Raw genomic sequence first — 17,047 nt, forward strand, 5'->3', positions numbered from 1 at the left:
TTTCAAAAGAAGAATTCCGAAGTTAGTGAATCTTCTGTCTTTGTCCCTTATTCTTAGGAGTCATGGACCCGCTGAACCGCACCTGGACCCCGAGTTTCCTTCTTGCTGGTTTCGCGGCCCCCAGGACGCTGCGGCCCCTGGCGTTCCTGGGCACCCTGTGCATCTACGTCCTCACGCTGGCCGGGAACTTGTTCGTCATCGTGCTGGTGCGGGCAGACGCGGCGCTGTCCACACCCATGTACTTCTTCCTCAGCGTCCTCTCCTTCCTGGAGCTCTGGTACGTCAGCACCACGGCGCCCACGCTGCTGCACACGTGGCTCCACGGGCGCTCACCCGTCCCGGCTGCCGTGTGTTTCATCCAGCTGTACGTCTTCCACTCCCTGGGCATGACCGAGTGCTACCTGCTGGGGGTCATGGCGCTGGACCGCTACCTGGCCATCTGCCGCCCGCTGCACTACCACGCTCTCATGAGCAGAAAGGTGCGGTTTTGGCTGGTGGGGGCCTCGTGGGGGGCCGGCTTCTCTGCGGCACTGGTGCCAGCTGGCCTCACGGCCAGTCTGCCCTTCTGCTGGAAAGAGGTGGCCCACTACTTTTGTGACCTGGCCCCGCTGATGCGGCTGGCATGTGTGGACACAGGCTGGCACGCTCAAGTGTATATTGTAGTGATTGGAATGATCAACATATGCAACCTTGTGCTCATTTTAGGACTCTACGGCGGTATCCTGAGGGCTGTGCTGAAGCTGCTGTCGGCGGCCAGCCGGGCCAAGGCCTTCTCCACCTGCTCCTCCCACATGACCATGGTGGCCCTCTTCTTTGGTTCTGCCTTTGTTGTCTATGTCGGGTCAGCTGGGAGTCATGCTGAAGGCACAGATAAGCGTATTGCCCTGCTGTATACCATTCTCACCCCTTTCCTCAACCCCATCATCTATACCCTCCGCAACAAGGAGGTGCAGGAGGCCGTCAGAAGGGTCACCCAGAGGATCAGGGCTCTGTTGGAGGGACCCTGAGGATCTATAGCATCATTTGGTGACTGTAGAATTTAGTTGCTCAGTTGATCAAAAAATCAATTGAATAATTTTTTCAAACACACTCCATATTCCAATTCAAGTGGACTGATTCTTGGATTGAGAAAAGCTGGGAAAGTTGTGGAGATCGGAGAGACATGGCCTCTAAATCCATATCTACCTAACATGGGTGAAAGGATGCAGATGAGAAAAACAAACACAAAAACAAAAACAAAAGTAAGGATGCAGGTGCAGATATTTGGGCAAACTCAGAGCAATGGAACTATGTTTGAAAGAATTTGGAAGAACCAAAGCTTGCTGTGGAATTATGCTCAGGACGGGATTCCTGGGGAAGCTCTGAGAAAGGAGGGACATGTCATTAGCAAACAAAAAAACAAAAGGACTCTCTGATGAATGTTCAGATGTGGATTGGAAAACCATGGGGAAATGACTTGTAGAAGCGCGTCTCCATGTTCCCAGAATCCTACAGTACAAGAGAGTTTGAAGCTGGAGCTGGGAATTTCTTCTTTAAAGGGGAAGATTGGGGGTTAGAGGTGAGGGTGCTGGGGCTGCTGATGGTTAGAAGTGAGTCATAGAAATATGCCTGGCACTGTAAGCTTGAGATCGCGAGTTAGTCGTCAGGGTGACATCATGGCAGGAGTCCTGTGAGTTTGGTGCTAGCTCTGGGAAGCAAGAGGAGATAATAAAAAGAAGGCATGATTTCTGTTTTCAGAGAATTTTTAGTTTTGTTTTGAAGGTTTGGTCTTCCATCCCTCTTTCACTCTCCCACCCTCCCCTTCCCTTTCCTGTCATACCACCACCATCACCACCACCATCGCCATCATCATCATCACCATCATCATCATCATCACCACTGTCACCACCACTATCACCACGGTCACCACCACCATCACCACCACCATCACCACAATTACCATCACCATCATTACCATCACCATCATCATCACCATCATCACCATCATCACCACCACCATCACCATCATCACCATCACCATCATCATCATCATCACCACTGTCACCACCACTATCACCACGGTCACCACCACCATCACCACCACCATCACCACAATTACCATCACCATCATTACCATCACCATCATCATCACCATCATCACCATCATCACCACCACCATCACCATCATCACCATCACCATCATCATCACCATCACCCCTGTCACCACCACCATCACCACGGTCACCACCACCATCACCACCTCCATCACTAACAGTGACATACGGACTAATATCAAGAAATAAACATTTGTGTTTTGCTTTATGTGTCTCTGTGGTGGTGGGAGGCCATGAAAGGGAGAGAAGTAGTGCCTGTGTTGGCAGACAGGGACTGAGAAAATGTAAAGTAGCTTCATAGACGTTGATTCTGATAGTTCCCCAACCCTCAGACCTCAGAATCCTAATCCCCTCAGGATCTAGATGGGACTTCAGACCAGATGTGGAACTGTAGGATCTTCTAGGAGATGTCTTGTCTCAGGATAACATGGCAGCAGCTCTACTGAAAATACAAAAAGAAAATTTGTTTTTAAAGTAATTCTGGGGAGCATTTTAAAAAAACAATAAGAGTAAATGAGTTTTGGATTTCCTATTTTGTTGATGTGGATGTTGAGATACTTTATCTCTAATGCAAGGATGACTTGGTTTTTATTTTAACTTATTTTCCTGGAAGGAAAATGTGTGTGGGGTGACATAGCATAGCACTGACCTCATTCCCTAATCAGTAATCCTCACTAGAGCTATAGAACGTTTAAGAACACCCACTTAGTAAAGGAAGATGGATGGTCCAATTTGAGGTTTTTCTAAGGACAATTTAGCCTTGGTCTCAGGTCAATTTTCCATGACCATCCAGCCCACATATGGACTACATTTTCTGCTCTGAGCTTTGGATGTGGGGTCTCCTAAGTAAGAAGAAACTAATTTTAATATTATTAAACCATGAAGGTTAATCCTATAGGAGCTACAACATCAGAAATTGAACCTGTGACCCTATCCCATCCCCAGTCAAAGTGATTGTTGCTTTCTTGTGGGAGTGGATGGGGTAGTGGAGGGGTCTATCCTGCTGAGATAGGGGACAAAGTTCAAGTCCAGGTTAAGCCAACATAGGATGTTTGAAGACTTACTTGGAACGGATATTGCCTGCAAGTAGGTGAGCTTCTAGGTTAGGCAGGGCCTACCCTCCCTCTGTCAAAATCCCTCTATCTTTACAGAAGATAAGAATGAAGTCAGTAGGTGGGAAATAACCTGACCAGGTTACATGGGAATTTAGAAACAGGCTGGGAATGGACAGTACCAAGGGCTTCTAACCCTTCCCACCGTATCACCAGGGCACAGTCTCTACATTGCCATATTGACCTGAAGCAGAAGGTCTGTGGCCTTGACTGAGCACCACATGGCAGAAATGGTTGGTGGCGTGTGAATTTGGTGGGTCGTGGTGGTCAGTGGAGGACTACTTGTCTGTCCCACCGAGTGAATGTCCTACTTATAGAGAACGTGGCCTGCCATGGGGCACATACGAAGATTTCTCTGGCCAGATTTCGGCCTCAGGCTTCCTGCCATTTTTACTTTCCCTTGAAGAGGTAGAAGTGGGTTCCCTTCTCCGTAGAACTATCCTGGGTTCCTGTCTAACCCCACAGTCTCTTACACAGACATGCCATTTTTACTGGCGTATTTTGTCTCCGTTTTCTCATTACATTTCCTATAGCAGGAAAATGAATCCATTTTCTTTCCAAGATCAATTAGTAGATGAAGAGTCTGAACTCATTTCAAACGTGTTACCTCTCCCAAGCAAGAGGAAAGAACAGCATTGCCACGGATTGGAAGGGGACTGTCCCTATGGAGGAAGTCCTACCATCAGGTGGGAGAACCATCAACAAAATGATCACGCTCACCGCCAAAGTAAGATATCCACCCCCCCCAAGTAAATAATACTCCAGAGAGATAAAATCATAATTAAGGAAATAAAACATTTAAGGATACTACTTGTCACGACCCACGCACTGAAGGCACGTAAAATACGGATCGACTGGAAGCACGCATGGTATCAAACACACGCTAGGTTGTAAAATAAGGTTCACTGGAGCTGTGCGTCCCTTGTCCCAAAGACCTAACATAGAGTTTGGTGGCCAAAGTGAAGATACTGTATTGTCTATTTGACGTTTGCAGAGAGGGTAAATCTTCCTAGTTCTCTTAAAAAAAAAAAAGAAAGAAAGAACGAAAAAGAAAATGAAGTATGTGAGATGGTGGATAGTTTATCAGCTTGATGGTGGCAATCATTTCACAGTGAGCCGTTCTCCCCAGAAATCCACGGTTACCCCGGGCTGCAAGCAGAGGCGCCTCCTTCTGACGCATCTCCATGAGGTCAGGGTAGCCCCACGCTCCGCCTCTTGCCTCCTTCCCCCGCCGCTGGGCAGGAGTTTTACCATCTCACACCAGCACAAGGAGAGTGAGTGCAGGACAACCAGGTACGCTGGAAGCAGGAGAGCGAGCACACTCATGCAGCTTTTACCACAGTATCTCCTCATCTTTGTCTCATTTTAGTATTAGTACTGTTATTTATTTTTTTCAAAGATTTTACTTAAATGCGAATCAGTCAACATACAGTGTATTATTAGTTTCAGGGGTGGAATTTTGTAATTGGTCCCTTGCATAGAACGCCAGTGCTCATTAGCTCCCGTGCCCTCCTTAATGTCCAGCCCCAGTTACCGCATCCCCCGCACACCTCCCCTCCAGCCACCCTCAGTTTGTTCCCTGTAGTTAAGTCTCTTACTGTAATTTGCGAATCGAACTTGTTCATAGGTATGTATGTACTGGAAAAAATATAATATGTATGTATTTCCACAGTTTGGGGCATCCACGGGAGGGCTTGGAACACATTGCCTACACACAGGAAGGGACTACTGCATACGTAAATCAAAGCCTCAAATTGTACACCTTGAATACATACAATTTCTTTTTGTCAATCATTACTCAAAATAAAACAAGCCTCAACACGTTAAGAGAATTAATCTTGTATAGACTGGCTTTTAACTCATCATATAATTACATTTATAATAAATAACTAAATGATAAATTTAAAATGTCCATATTTTGATATTAAAAGAGCATTTCTAAACAATTTATGGATTTAAGAAGAAATTGGAAACGAAAGTAGAAAATATTTAGATCTGAACAATAATAAAAAATCGCAATTTTGAACTTCTGGGTAAGGCAAAAGTGGTTCTTAGAGAGAAATTCATAACCTTATATGTTTGCATCATTAGAGAAGGAATGTGCAAAATTAAAGTAAGAACTTAGAAAAATAATATCAGAGAAAAAATGAAGAAGTTTGAAGAAAAGAAAGTATGCACAGGGGAGCAGAAATTAATATAATAAAAATACAACAAAGAAGATATAGAAATTAAAAAGTTCATTCTACAGAAAAAAAAAGAACAAACTCCTTACAAGAGTAATAAACAAGAGGAAGAGAGAGGTAAGAAATACAAAGAATGAAAAATAAACTATCAGTTTAAGTCACAAAGTTTAAAATGATAAGATGATAACTATAAACAGCATTACCCATTAATTAAAATTTAGCTAGCCAGATTCATTCCCAGGAAATTTAAAATTACCAATGTCAAGTTCGGAAGCAGTGGAAAATATTAATAGCAGATTAGTTCAAAATTTTCCTGTAAATAAAACTGAGAACCCCAATAGCTTAGCAAGTGAGTTCTTGAGTTCTACCAAGATTTTTTCAATTTAATTTTATTTTTTCAGTGTTCCAAAATTCATTGTTTATATACCACACCCAGTGCTCCATGCAAAATGTCCCCCGTTAATACCTACCACCAGGCTCTACCAGGTATTAAAGAAAAAGGTAAGTCCTGTGTTTAGCCCCTCCAGAGAGCAGAATTCCTGGAAATACCACTCAATGATGCATTTTAAGAAGCTCTCCTGACGCTGATCCCAAAATAAATAAAACCAGTGTAAGAAGAAAGACTTGGAGGCCCGTCTCACTCGTCAACATCAAGGCGAACTTTGCCCTCCACTTCGCCCTGAGCCCAGTTCAGTCATCTGTACTAAGTGGCTGTGACTGAGATTGGTTTATCTCAGGAATGCAAGATTGACCTAGCATTTGAAAAGTGAATAAAACAAGTTATCATATTAATGGATTAAAAAATAAAAAATCCCTGATGAGAATCTCTTTTGATGCAGGAATAAAAATGCATTCAATAATCATTCATAATTTAAAAATGAGAAACTATAACAAAACTCCAAAAAGGCTTCCTGATAAGGCATTTTTTAAAAAAAGATTTTATTTATTTGAGAGAGAGAGAGAGACAGAAATAGAGAGAACAGGAGGAAGGAGAGGAAGGAGCACGGAGGAAGGGAGAAGCAGGCTCCCCACTGAGCAGGGGCCAGACAGGGGCTCCCAGGACCCCGGGATCATGATCTGAGCTGAAGGCAGATACATAACTAACTGAGCCATCCAGGCGCTCCTGATAAGGCACTTTTAAAAATCGGGACGCCTGGGTGGCTCAGTTGGTTGAGCCACTGCCTTCGGCTCGGGTTGTGATCCCAGGGTCCTGGGATCGAGTCCCACATCGGGCTCCTTGCTCGGCAGGGAGCCTGCTTCTCTCGCTGCTTCTGCCTGCCTCTCTGCCTGCTTGAGTGTTCTCTCTCTCTCTCTCTTCTCTCTCTCTCTCTCGCAAATAAATAAAATCTTAAAAAAAAAAATCATGCAGCCGACCTCATAGTGAATTATGAAAAGCCTTTCCTTTAAGATCGAGAGTGAACCGAGATTAATGGCTAACACAGTTCCTGTTCAATGTTGCCAGAGGTACTGGTTATCACAGCGAAAAGCACAAGGAATAAAGAAGTTAAAAGAATCAACAATGGGAAAAGTTGTATTTATTTTTAGATTTATTCTTACTTATGTTGAAGTACAGACAAATTATTAAAATTGACATGGAGGGTTGACCAGCCTGCTGGTCACAGTTCAATGGGGGGTGGGGGGGGGAATGCCAATTGCATAATTATATAACAACAGCTATCATAAAATATAATTAAAGAGAAATTGTGTGTATGTTAGGCATTGTATATTTTCTTTCACGTACATGAATTTAAATAAAATCTTAAGAAAAGAGAATTCATTATAGCAACAAAAATATATATAAAGTACTTAACAAAAGATGTTCAAGGCTTTTGGAGCCTCTCTTACAAATTTGTATTCAAGGTCATTATCTAACACTTATAAATTATAATAAGATAGAACACATTCGTGCTTCAGGAAATCGATATGAGGAAAACATCTCTGCACCCTGAATTGGCTTTTTGATAAAAACAATGTCATACAGTTTCCAAATGTGGTATTCATGGGATTTGACAATCTCCCCCAAAGTTAAGAATAGTCACAACGTTCAAGAAGAAAAGGGGCACGGGGGGTAGAGTGGGGAGCGGCGGCTGGTGGCAGGGTTTCCACGACATCAGGTGGGTCAGATTATAAAATAGTTCAGGTACACTCAGTGGCCTCTGAAACTGACAGCATTAGAAGAAATTATCACTGAGACTTTGGTTTATACAACAAAGTACATCTTTTCTCTAATGGCTTTTTAAAAGCAGAACTAAAATGTGCCACGTGGGGGAGTATTAAATCCACACGAGAAGCCAAACAACATTCAGCATTTGGAACCCTCAACAGGAGGCTGTAGGGCGCCTGCCACCATTTATAAAAAGATGCATATAATTTTAGCTTCAAAATTGCCAAAAGGACTTTTATTTTTATTTTTTATTCTTTTTTAGATTCGTACACAGGCAAACCGAAGGGGGGGAAGAAAGTGATTGTGATTATCACTTTAGAAATCGAGAGCTGTTCTGCATTTCCATAATTTTTTGTCTCAGGAAACAAAGGCCTTTTTTGGGGGGCTGTGGTGGAGAACTGACACTTCCCGATCTAACAGAGATGATTAATGGCAAGTCCAAGTCAGGAACCATTTGTCGTCTCTCGCCGTAGACACGTCTATGACGCCCTTGGGGTCGACGAGGTAATTTGCATAGTGAAAATTAAGGTGGAAACCAAACAGATGTGCTCTGTGCCTGCGGCAGACTGCGGGCAGCGTCAGGTGCAACTCAGCTCGGCTTGCTTCCGCGTGATTCCTGCGCACGACCGTCTAGTTTCCAGGGGCTTATAGAATTATATTTTTATGCTACTCATATTAATAATAATCAAGAGATTTATTTAAATTCTAAACAAACTTTGAGGTCCCAGTGATGGCTTGATAGTCCGTTTAATTATAGCTTATTTCCTTCCTCGTGGGCTGGCTCTTCTGAAATTTTCATTTGTCTTCTTCAGAGGGGGTTTATATGACACTCCCGCTGGCACCGCTGCTCTCCTGGGGGCCTGTGGGTGTCATCTCTGCCTTCCACCTGTCACACGAAGGGCTCCATCTACGAGTTCTGAGTGACAGGGTGTGGGGTGGATGTGTGCTCCCCAAGGTGTGACAAGTGACAGGAAATGTCAGGGTTGACGGTGGAGTTGGGGGGCCATTAGAGAGGTGGGTCTCAGGCATGTCCTCACTGATGGGACCATCAACTCTGAACTGGGCCAGACCTCAAGTGTCTGCACTTGATGTCTGCACAAATGTCTGCAGCTCGCTGGGTCACAGACTTTGCTTGGTGAGGACCCTCGCCACCAAGGATGTTCAGCCAAGATTAGTTTTCTACCTCCAACGCCGATCAAAGTTCTTTGTAAGTCACACACACACACACACACACAAACACACACACACACGTGCACACTTACCCTCTGCCTTTAAAAATTTCGATGTTTGTCCCCTAGGAGGACACAGTTTGGGTGACCACCTCAATCTCTGTTCTCTGAATTATAAGACCCCAGATCTATGCTTCTGTTTGCTTCATTTCGATTCTGCCTCTTTTCTTGGTGAACAGGGTTTGTATGTATAGATTGATTTGAAGCTCAAATAATAGAAAACTTTTCAAAGAATATCTATTTGCTTGACACACAAATTTTAGGCTGGATGGAGGCTTTTGGGGATGAGGAGAGACATCTTCTAGGGTTCATGACACGTGGAAGCCGTGTCGAAACACTAGAGGTAGAAAAACGTTAATCAAAGCAAAGTGTGTATGCCTGTGTATGTGAGTGCGTGTGTGTGCATGCGCACATGGAAGGGGGTTCTGAACTAAATCCCAATCCAGCTATGGTCCATGGTCATAATCAAATCTGTAGCCTGTTTTGGAAATAGACTTCGGCTGGAGCCCAGCCCCGCCGGGTCCCTTCAGCTGCTGTCTGTGGCCGCTTGCCCTCCACGACAGCAGAGTGAATAGTTGTGACACAGCCTAAGGGCTTGCAAAGCCTGAAGTGTTCACCCTGTGGCTCTCATAAACAGTTGGCCCGCTCCTTCCTCCATATTTACATGTCACCTACAAAGTAGAGACTGGGACACTCTAACAGAGGAACTCGTCACCCCAGGACAAACTCTGTGCTCAGGACAAGTTAATAAAGCAGCGACTCCTGTTCTCTGCTTGTCTGTAATTTGGCACCTCCCCGCCGACAGCTCTGGCTCGGAGACAGCATCCTTAGGAGCTTTTGCAGAACACTTTCCTCTTTTCAGCTTCTCCTCAAGGCTTCTTACCCTCTGTCTCTCTCTGCCTGCGTGGCCCCATCCCATGAACATGTCCTGGACACAAGGGAAGGTGTGGGTTGGGTGACAGCGTTGTTGGGAGGGCTTCTTGTTGGAGGAACAACTTTTCTCAAAGTACATGCGTTTTATAATAACTTTGAAGAAAAAGATCTAGGGGTCTTCCCCGGGCGTCTCAGTCAGCGGTGACACTCGAATGTTGCAGGAATAACCTCACAGGAGACCTAGAGTATACTCGTCAACAGTATAGGTGACCTGAAGTTGGCAGATGGTAGAGCCAGACTCTACCTGGTGATGAGAACCAGACTCAAGCAGCCTCCGAAAGCTCATCGGAAATAGACTGAATGTCACAAGAGGAGCCACCGAGGGGATAAGGAAGGGTCTTGGGTCCGGGCAGAGGAACAAAGTGAGCAAGTATGACAACACACGAAGCTGTCCAGGCACGTAAGGACAGGGAGGCGCGTGTCTCTCTATCGGTTAACGCATGGCTAGGGGCTTCTCGACGCTGGCACTGGGTAGACAAGAGGCGTCTGTGTGGAACACAGACACCAAATAGAGAGCCCCAGTCCCTGCCATTATGAAGCCTACAGTTCAGTATGGGAACGGACATGGCTCACAAGTTATTAGAAATGAGACTAATTCGTAAGTACAGAGCTCTCTATTCTCACAGAATAGCAGCGTCAGCCTAGGCCCCTCGGTGATTGTGGTGATGTGAGGAAGAGAAAGGCCACCTCATCATCATGTAGAAGCACGCACAAAAATGGCATCACCACATAGACGATAAAGAAAGGATCTCCCTCTCCCAGTGAATGTGAGTGACTGCTTCTTCATCACTGACCGCTCTCACCGACCTTCTGGGTAAGATTCATTAAGACGCCCCATCATAGTTCACACCAAGCCCGGCTCCCCGGCGCCGTCCGCAGACCGCCTTCACGAATCCTTTAGGAATTCCGCTCGAACACGCCCTTACTCAACCCTGCACGGTGCCCGTGATGTGCGACCCCGCATGGCCGGGAGTCAGTGGGACGGACGCCATGAAACAACAGGTGTGGTCCCGTCCTTCGGCTGGAAGAGAAGTGACTTCGATGTGGTTGCGGAGTTATTTGGGGGAGTTTAATTAACACGCATTTACCTCTACAACAGGAAGCCGGGAGGTACACAGACACGTTCTGGAATGAAGGGGTGACTTTGTGTGTTCATCGCACTTAACCTCACGGCATACACCTACTCAGGGACGACACGGACTGGAAGACACGCAGGAATGTCTGAGGCAGCGTGGCCGTGAGCGGGGCTCAGCAGGACCGGCGTTTCTGAGCTTGGTGTTGAGCACGGTTCTGCGGTCAGAGCAGGGGCACTTTCAGTGCATGACCTGGGACACATTACACTCTCTGTGCCTTGGTTTTCCCACATGGGAAATGGAAATCACCCTGGCACCCACCTCACAGAGTAACTGCAAAAATCGTATCCATGCGTGTGCTGTGCTCAGAAAGACACACGTGACCTAGTAGAGCCTTCGTAATTGGGTATTTTGGTAGAGCTGGGGTTGAAATAAAGGTTTCTGAGGCTCTACGACCCATACTTCTCCCCACCCCCAGAGCTGCCTGCTCCTATCAGGGAGGCTTCCCGAAGGAAGAGAGAAGTAGGGCTGGGTCAGGCACACGATCAGGTGGAGTATCTGGCTGGAAAGATGCAGGGAAATACAAAGTCTTTGGATTTGTGAGGCCAGACAGGAAATGGGAGGGAGCATGTGATTTTGGGAAGAGGAGTAGGACAGTGGGGCCCTGTTTCAGAGCCGGAGTCCAGGAGTCTGTGTTAAGAAGCTGGTGGTGATAGGGGAGGGGTAGGTGTGAAGGAAGGGATGGTGAGACAGGAGCATTTGGGAGAGCTTCTCGGAGCCCGGGTGGGGAAGGTGACATGGCATCCGTCCAAGTGCCCTCCCAGGAGGAGGGCCCTGATCCCCACTGCCTCTGGGGTTGGAGGTCTCTTCCTTGTCTGTGCCCCTTGTGGCCTGAAACAGGCTGGCTCAGGGGACCCTGCCCCATGGGGATGGCCTCTCTACAGAGAGAAAAGTCTCCTAGATCCAGTCTCAGTCTCCCACATACGTCTGAGCCCAGCAAGACAGAAACAGATGCAGGAGACGCGCAGCTGCTGGTAGGTGATCCGAGGGCCACACTAGTGATGCAGACTGGGGGTCTGGAAGGTGGGACCGGTACTGAGGGATTTGAAAACAGCTGATATTCTGACATTGGAGAGGTGGCTCAGTGGAAAGATGACTCCCGTGAGGACTTGGAATGTCTGGCTCTGAGAGTCATAGACAACCAGACGAGAAAGACCCTCTCCATGGTCCTGAGCCCCCGTTCAATACGTGAATTCAGTCCACAACTGAGAGTGGCTAACGGGGCTCACACCTGCTCCGAAAATGTGGAGAGACAGGAAGCTGCCGCATGTGCGGCCACAGACTGGCCATGTGCCGTCAGGAGGGTCGAGAGTGGGGTCTTCAGAGACGATCCCTCATGACCCAGGAGCTGTGAATACAAAGATCTCGTGAGATGGGTCATCCCGGGAGCAGCTGCAGTGGGAAGGAGTCACCTAGAGAGGCCGGGACGCAGGCTCTCCAGCTGCGGGGTGAAGGACACTTGTTGAGGCTAGAATCGGAGATCCAGAGGGTGGGCCCTTCTGGAATCATTCCCTGTTTGTCTTGACCTACACTTGCAGCTGGCTTCAGGACAGCTAACTGGTGAGAAGAGCAAATGTTGTCAGTCACAGTTACTACACACCGAAGGTGATCAGAAAAACCTGTGGAATTTAATTCCCGTGGAAGAGCAAGGAATGGGCTCTTGAACAGGACTAGGGGAAGGGAAGCAAGCCCAGATCTTCCAGGCTAAGTTCCTGTAGGTACACTGAGCTTGAGATGCCACGGGAACGGCAGGAAGGAAGTGTTCAGGTGCAACTAAAAATATAACTTAAATTCAGGCTACAGGAAGGTTGAGGTACATTCACAAAGCCTTCACTGAGCTCACAGCTCTGAGCTTGTCGCTCTGGGTACTGGCGGGATGCACAGTCGTTAATGAAGCTCTGCCTCTCCGAGATCTTGCCAGGTCCCGGGGAAGACAGACTTCTCACGAAGGTGATGCTGTGTGCTAAGTGGGCACTGCACGTGGAAGAAGGAATCAGTCACGTTTTCCAATGGAACCAGGAAAGGCTTCACCAGAGAGCTCCCGTTTGGTCTAATTTTGAAGGATGAGAAGCGGTTGTCGGACGGGGGGAAAAGAAAGAGGGTAGAAGCAAGAGGTTAAGGGGGCACAGATGACAGAATGCAGTGAAGCCAAGATTTCTGTTCTAACCTCATTTGTCTCCTGTACTTGGAGTGGAGAGTGCACAGCTCCTATAGATACAAGAGGTTCACAAGGACCTTCTTACACACAAAGTGCTCTGAGACCATCCAGCATTTTAAAACATCAAACTCGAAATTTTTCAGTACTGCAGGGTGCTCGGGTTTGGGAGCCACGTTGGGGTTTGGGTGGGTGGTATGAGCCGAGGGGAAAGTGTGGGGAGCCCTACCAGTTATTAAATTAACTAGTTTTATTAAAACATTGGAATACTTTGAATGTGAAAGCCGTTGTATCAAGTATTAGAATTGCAAAATAAGTAAGAGACGGCAGATGGTCAGCATGGAATCTAGAATTTGGACAGCCCTCTCCAGATGCACCAAGACCTCTACAGGGTGTGGTGTCGCTGTCTCCAGCTGCCGTGTTCGTATTCATACTCTCTGTGATGTTTTGTGTCTGTGGTTCAGTGGTTTCTCTCTCTCCCTTTTTGCATTTGCTTCTCACAGTGCTTGAAAATAATTAGAATATGCAACACTTTTTTTTTTTGGTGTGAAATTTTGCCAAGCCAGCTATGATTTCCCCACCTCTACTTATAACCATCGATTTTCTGACATGCAGAATGTGTGCTTCTTGACTCTTGGTGGGGTTGTTGTGTGAACCACCCACTTGGCTTTCCACCAGAAACACCCACAAGGCAAATTCACACCTTTGTGTCTGAGCTGGAGGTCAGGATAGTTGACTATCAGTGATGTTTTAAAAACTGATCATGCCGTCCCTCTGGCTAACATTCCTCCTAAGGGGCTAAGGTCCCAGCTGTCTCACCACAGAGGGGAACGTGCATTTCTTGAGGTCCTGCTCTTCCTCTCCTGCACCTACACATGTGCTTTTTGTCTGAAGTGTTTGTTTTCTTCTTTTAGCTAACTAACTGCCACTGTTTCTGGAAAATTCAGTCCGAGAGGTTCTCCCTCTGAGAAGCTTCTCAGTCAGCCTGGGCTGAGGAACCAGCCCCTTCCTCAGCGCTCCGTGGCTCTGCACTTCTCAGGTGATACCAGGAGGACTGACTGCTGTGCTGCTTTCCCTTCGAGGCCGTCTGCTGTCTGGGGGCAGGGACTGCACCTTGCTGAGGTCAGATTCTGGATGCCGGACATCTGTGCATTCGAGAAGTGTTTGTGTTAGTCAACGGGAACAATAGACTTGCCTCTGCCTTCATCTCATTCACAAATCTCACCTTTTGAATTTGACTGAAGGAAACATTAAGACCCGAGGAAGTGGATAGAATGTTTGGGGAAGGGCACACAGTGTGGAGAGCATGAAGGGCAGGGGTTCAAGTCCTGTTTTTGTCACATGGTGTCTCTAAGAAATGAGTTTTATCATCTCACCCTTCTATCTGTTCTCGAACTTTCCCAGCTGTAAAATGTGTATAACAAGGATATTCATCACTTGTGTGAAAATGAAGTAAAATACAAACCACGTGTAAAAATGCTTGTTGCGTCATAAGCGTTAGCGGTTGTTAACTTTAGAGTAGTATCCCCAGAAGTGGCAGTTGGAGTAATGAAATGCTGCCTTTAAATTAAAAAAAAAAAAAACAAAACAATAAATACAAATGAAGTTTTGAGTTGGGTTTGGCAGTCACCTGTCCCCATGTTTGTCTCCCTTCCTCCCTCCCCCACCTCAGCCTTCCATGGAATCTCACAACCACTCGAGCTTGGCTGAGTTCGTGCTCCTTGGTTTCCCCAAAGTGGGCCACATCAAGGGCTGGCTTTTTGTCCTGCTGCTGTCGGCATACCTGTTCACTATCTGTGGGAACACGCTCATCTTCTTAGTCATACGACTGGACGCAGCCCTACACACCCCCATGTACCACTTCATCAGTATACTTTCCTTCCTGGAACTTTGGTATACAGCCACCACCATCCCCAAGATGCTGGCCAATCTGCTCAGTGAGAAGAAGACCATTTCCTTTGCAGGGTGTCTCCTTCAGACCTACTTCTTCCACTCCCTAGGGGCCTCTGAATGCTACCTTCTAACAGCCATGGCCTACGACCGATACCTGGCCATCTGCCGGCCCCTCCACTACCCTGCAATCATGACCCCGGCACTCTGTGGCAAGATGGCTGCTGCTTGTTGGACTTGTGGCTTCCTGTGTCCCATTTCTGAAGTCATCCTGGTGTCCCAGCTCCCCTTCTGTGGCTATAATGAAATTCAACACATCTTCTGTGACTTTCCACCTCTGCTGAGCCTGGCCTGCAAGGACACAGCCACTAATGTCCTCGTGGACTTTGCCATCAACGCCTTCATCATCCTTATAACCTTCCTCTTCATTATGGTTTCCTACGGAAGAATCATTGGTGCTGTCCTGAAAATAAAAACAGCTGCAGGGAGAAAGAAGGCCTTCTCCACGTGTGCCTCACATCTCACTGTGGTTCTCATCTTCTTTGGCTGCATCATCTTCATGTATGTGCGCCTAAGGAAGAGCTATTCTCTGACCCTTGACCGGACACTTGCTGTGGTCTACTCTGTACTGACACCACTGGTCAACCCAATCATCTACAGTCTTCGTAACAAGGAACTCATTAAGGCCATCAGGAGGACCATCTTCCGGAAAGGCGGGGGAGCCAGTCCCACTCACCACTGACCCTTTACCAAGGTCTGTCTTCCACTTCAATATTGGCTCATTCAAGCTCTATGGGCCTTTGTCTTGACCTTGAGTAATCTTCCCACTATCACACATGCTATGGACCTCATCCCCTTTTGTCTTCTCAAAGGCATAGTTTACGTTTTTCTTTAATTTCCTGTATCTTTACTGTTTTCCATTTTTTACTTGATCAGTGCTTTGAACATTTAAGAATACTTTAGAATTTCCCTTCTTAACAAGCACACATATTTCCTTGGCCTACATTCTCAGCCCGCTAGAGGTCTATGTCTCTCTGCTCCCATTTCCAGTTAAACTTCTCCACGTGATTATTGCAATCTACCCCCTCTTCTTCACTTCCTACCCACTTTACAACCCGTTGCCATCTGGAATTGGCTCAGACCTTTCCCAAAAACACTTTGCCAAGATCATGATGATCCCCAGGCTGAATCCATGAGACCCTTTTTGTCTTTCCTCTTTCTTGACCTCTCGACACACGTGACCAGTTCTTCCTTCTCAAAAAGGTTGGTTTCTCAGCTTCAACTGCATCATTATCTCTTCATTTTCTCCTTATTCCTCGAATCCATCTTTTTATCTTTTTGGTCCTATCTTATTAGATTTTTGAGTTATTCTTGGCTCCAAGAATGTTGCACTGTTTCCCCCCAGTGTTTCATTTGGTTCCCTTCTCATCGTGTGAGTGATGTTCCGATGTCACATTCCAGTGACATTATCGTGGAGAGGATAATGTAGATGGTCACCTAGTGCATGTTATCTAATGTATGGGACTCCTTTTTCTCTTTGAAGTTATGTTTGTTTCCTTCTAAATATGTATCACAATTTGTATGCATATATGCAGATAGAGAGATCGAAATAATATATAATTTGTTGTTCTTTCTTACAATCTATAAATTGCATTTGGTTTGAAATCATGCCAGTTTTGTTACTTGCTATATGTCGAGAATCTAACAAGTGTCTAAACTTGCTGAGTATCAGTAAAAATGTCAAGAGTGAAAAATATAATGAATCTGACCCACTGCTCTCACTAACACATTCTGGTCCCCACTCTAATCACTACTGGAACCCACTCTTTTTTACAGTCCTTTGATCCACTCCGGGTGAACTCACCCACTGTCTCCTGCGCAGCCAGCCTCAGCTTGCTGACCTCCGCCTTTAAATCCCTTTGGATAATACTGACAATTAATCATTAATTACTGCGTACCTCGGTTATCCTCTCTGGATCTCTATTTCTTATTCACAAACTGTGGTGGGCAGGTAAGCTTTCTTTAGGTGATGTTCACTGTTAACATTATGTGGTTCTAAGACTCCATTTAACCCTTTATTTTCTCTTATATCAAAAGATTCTTGAATTCCAAGTCTAGCTATTTGTCACAAAATGATAGGTTTGTTTTTTTTTCC

At 46.1% G+C, this 17,047-nt stretch overlaps 2 protein-coding genes across 2 annotated transcripts; both read left to right on the top strand.

Moving 5' to 3' along the window:
• Positions 1 to 62: 62 nt before the first annotated feature.
• LOC101685499 (olfactory receptor 6N2-like) lies at positions 63 to 1,007 on the top strand. Its single transcript, XM_004775962.1, has one exon. It carries the CDS (start codon positions 63 to 65, stop codon positions 1,005 to 1,007), a length of 945 nt encoding a protein of 314 aa, XP_004776019.1.
• Positions 1,008 to 14,680: 13,673 nt separating this feature from the next.
• Positions 14,681 to 15,634, top strand: LOC101694023 (olfactory receptor 6N2). The gene has a single exon (XM_004775808.1). The coding sequence runs from the start codon at positions 14,681 to 14,683 to the stop codon at positions 15,632 to 15,634; it is 954 nt and encodes a 317-aa protein (XP_004775865.1).
• Positions 15,635 to 17,047: the final 1,413 nt, after the last annotated feature.

This window comes from Mustela putorius, unplaced genomic scaffold (assembly GCF_011764305.1).
Source record: "Mustela putorius furo isolate JIRA1106 unplaced genomic scaffold, ASM1176430v1.1 tig00000997_pilon_pilon_pilon, whole genome shotgun sequence".
NCBI lineage: Eukaryota > Metazoa > Chordata > Mammalia > Carnivora > Mustelidae > Mustela > Mustela putorius.

Bases quoted from the DNA above. Each gene is read 5' to 3' on its own strand.
- LOC101694023 (XM_004775808.1), top strand. From the start codon at position 14,681: ATGGAATCTCACAACCACTCGAGCTTGGCTGAGTTCGTGCTCCTTGGT.
- LOC101685499 (XM_004775962.1), top strand. From the start codon at position 63: ATGGACCCGCTGAACCGCACCTGGACCCCGAGTTTCCTTCTTGCTGGT.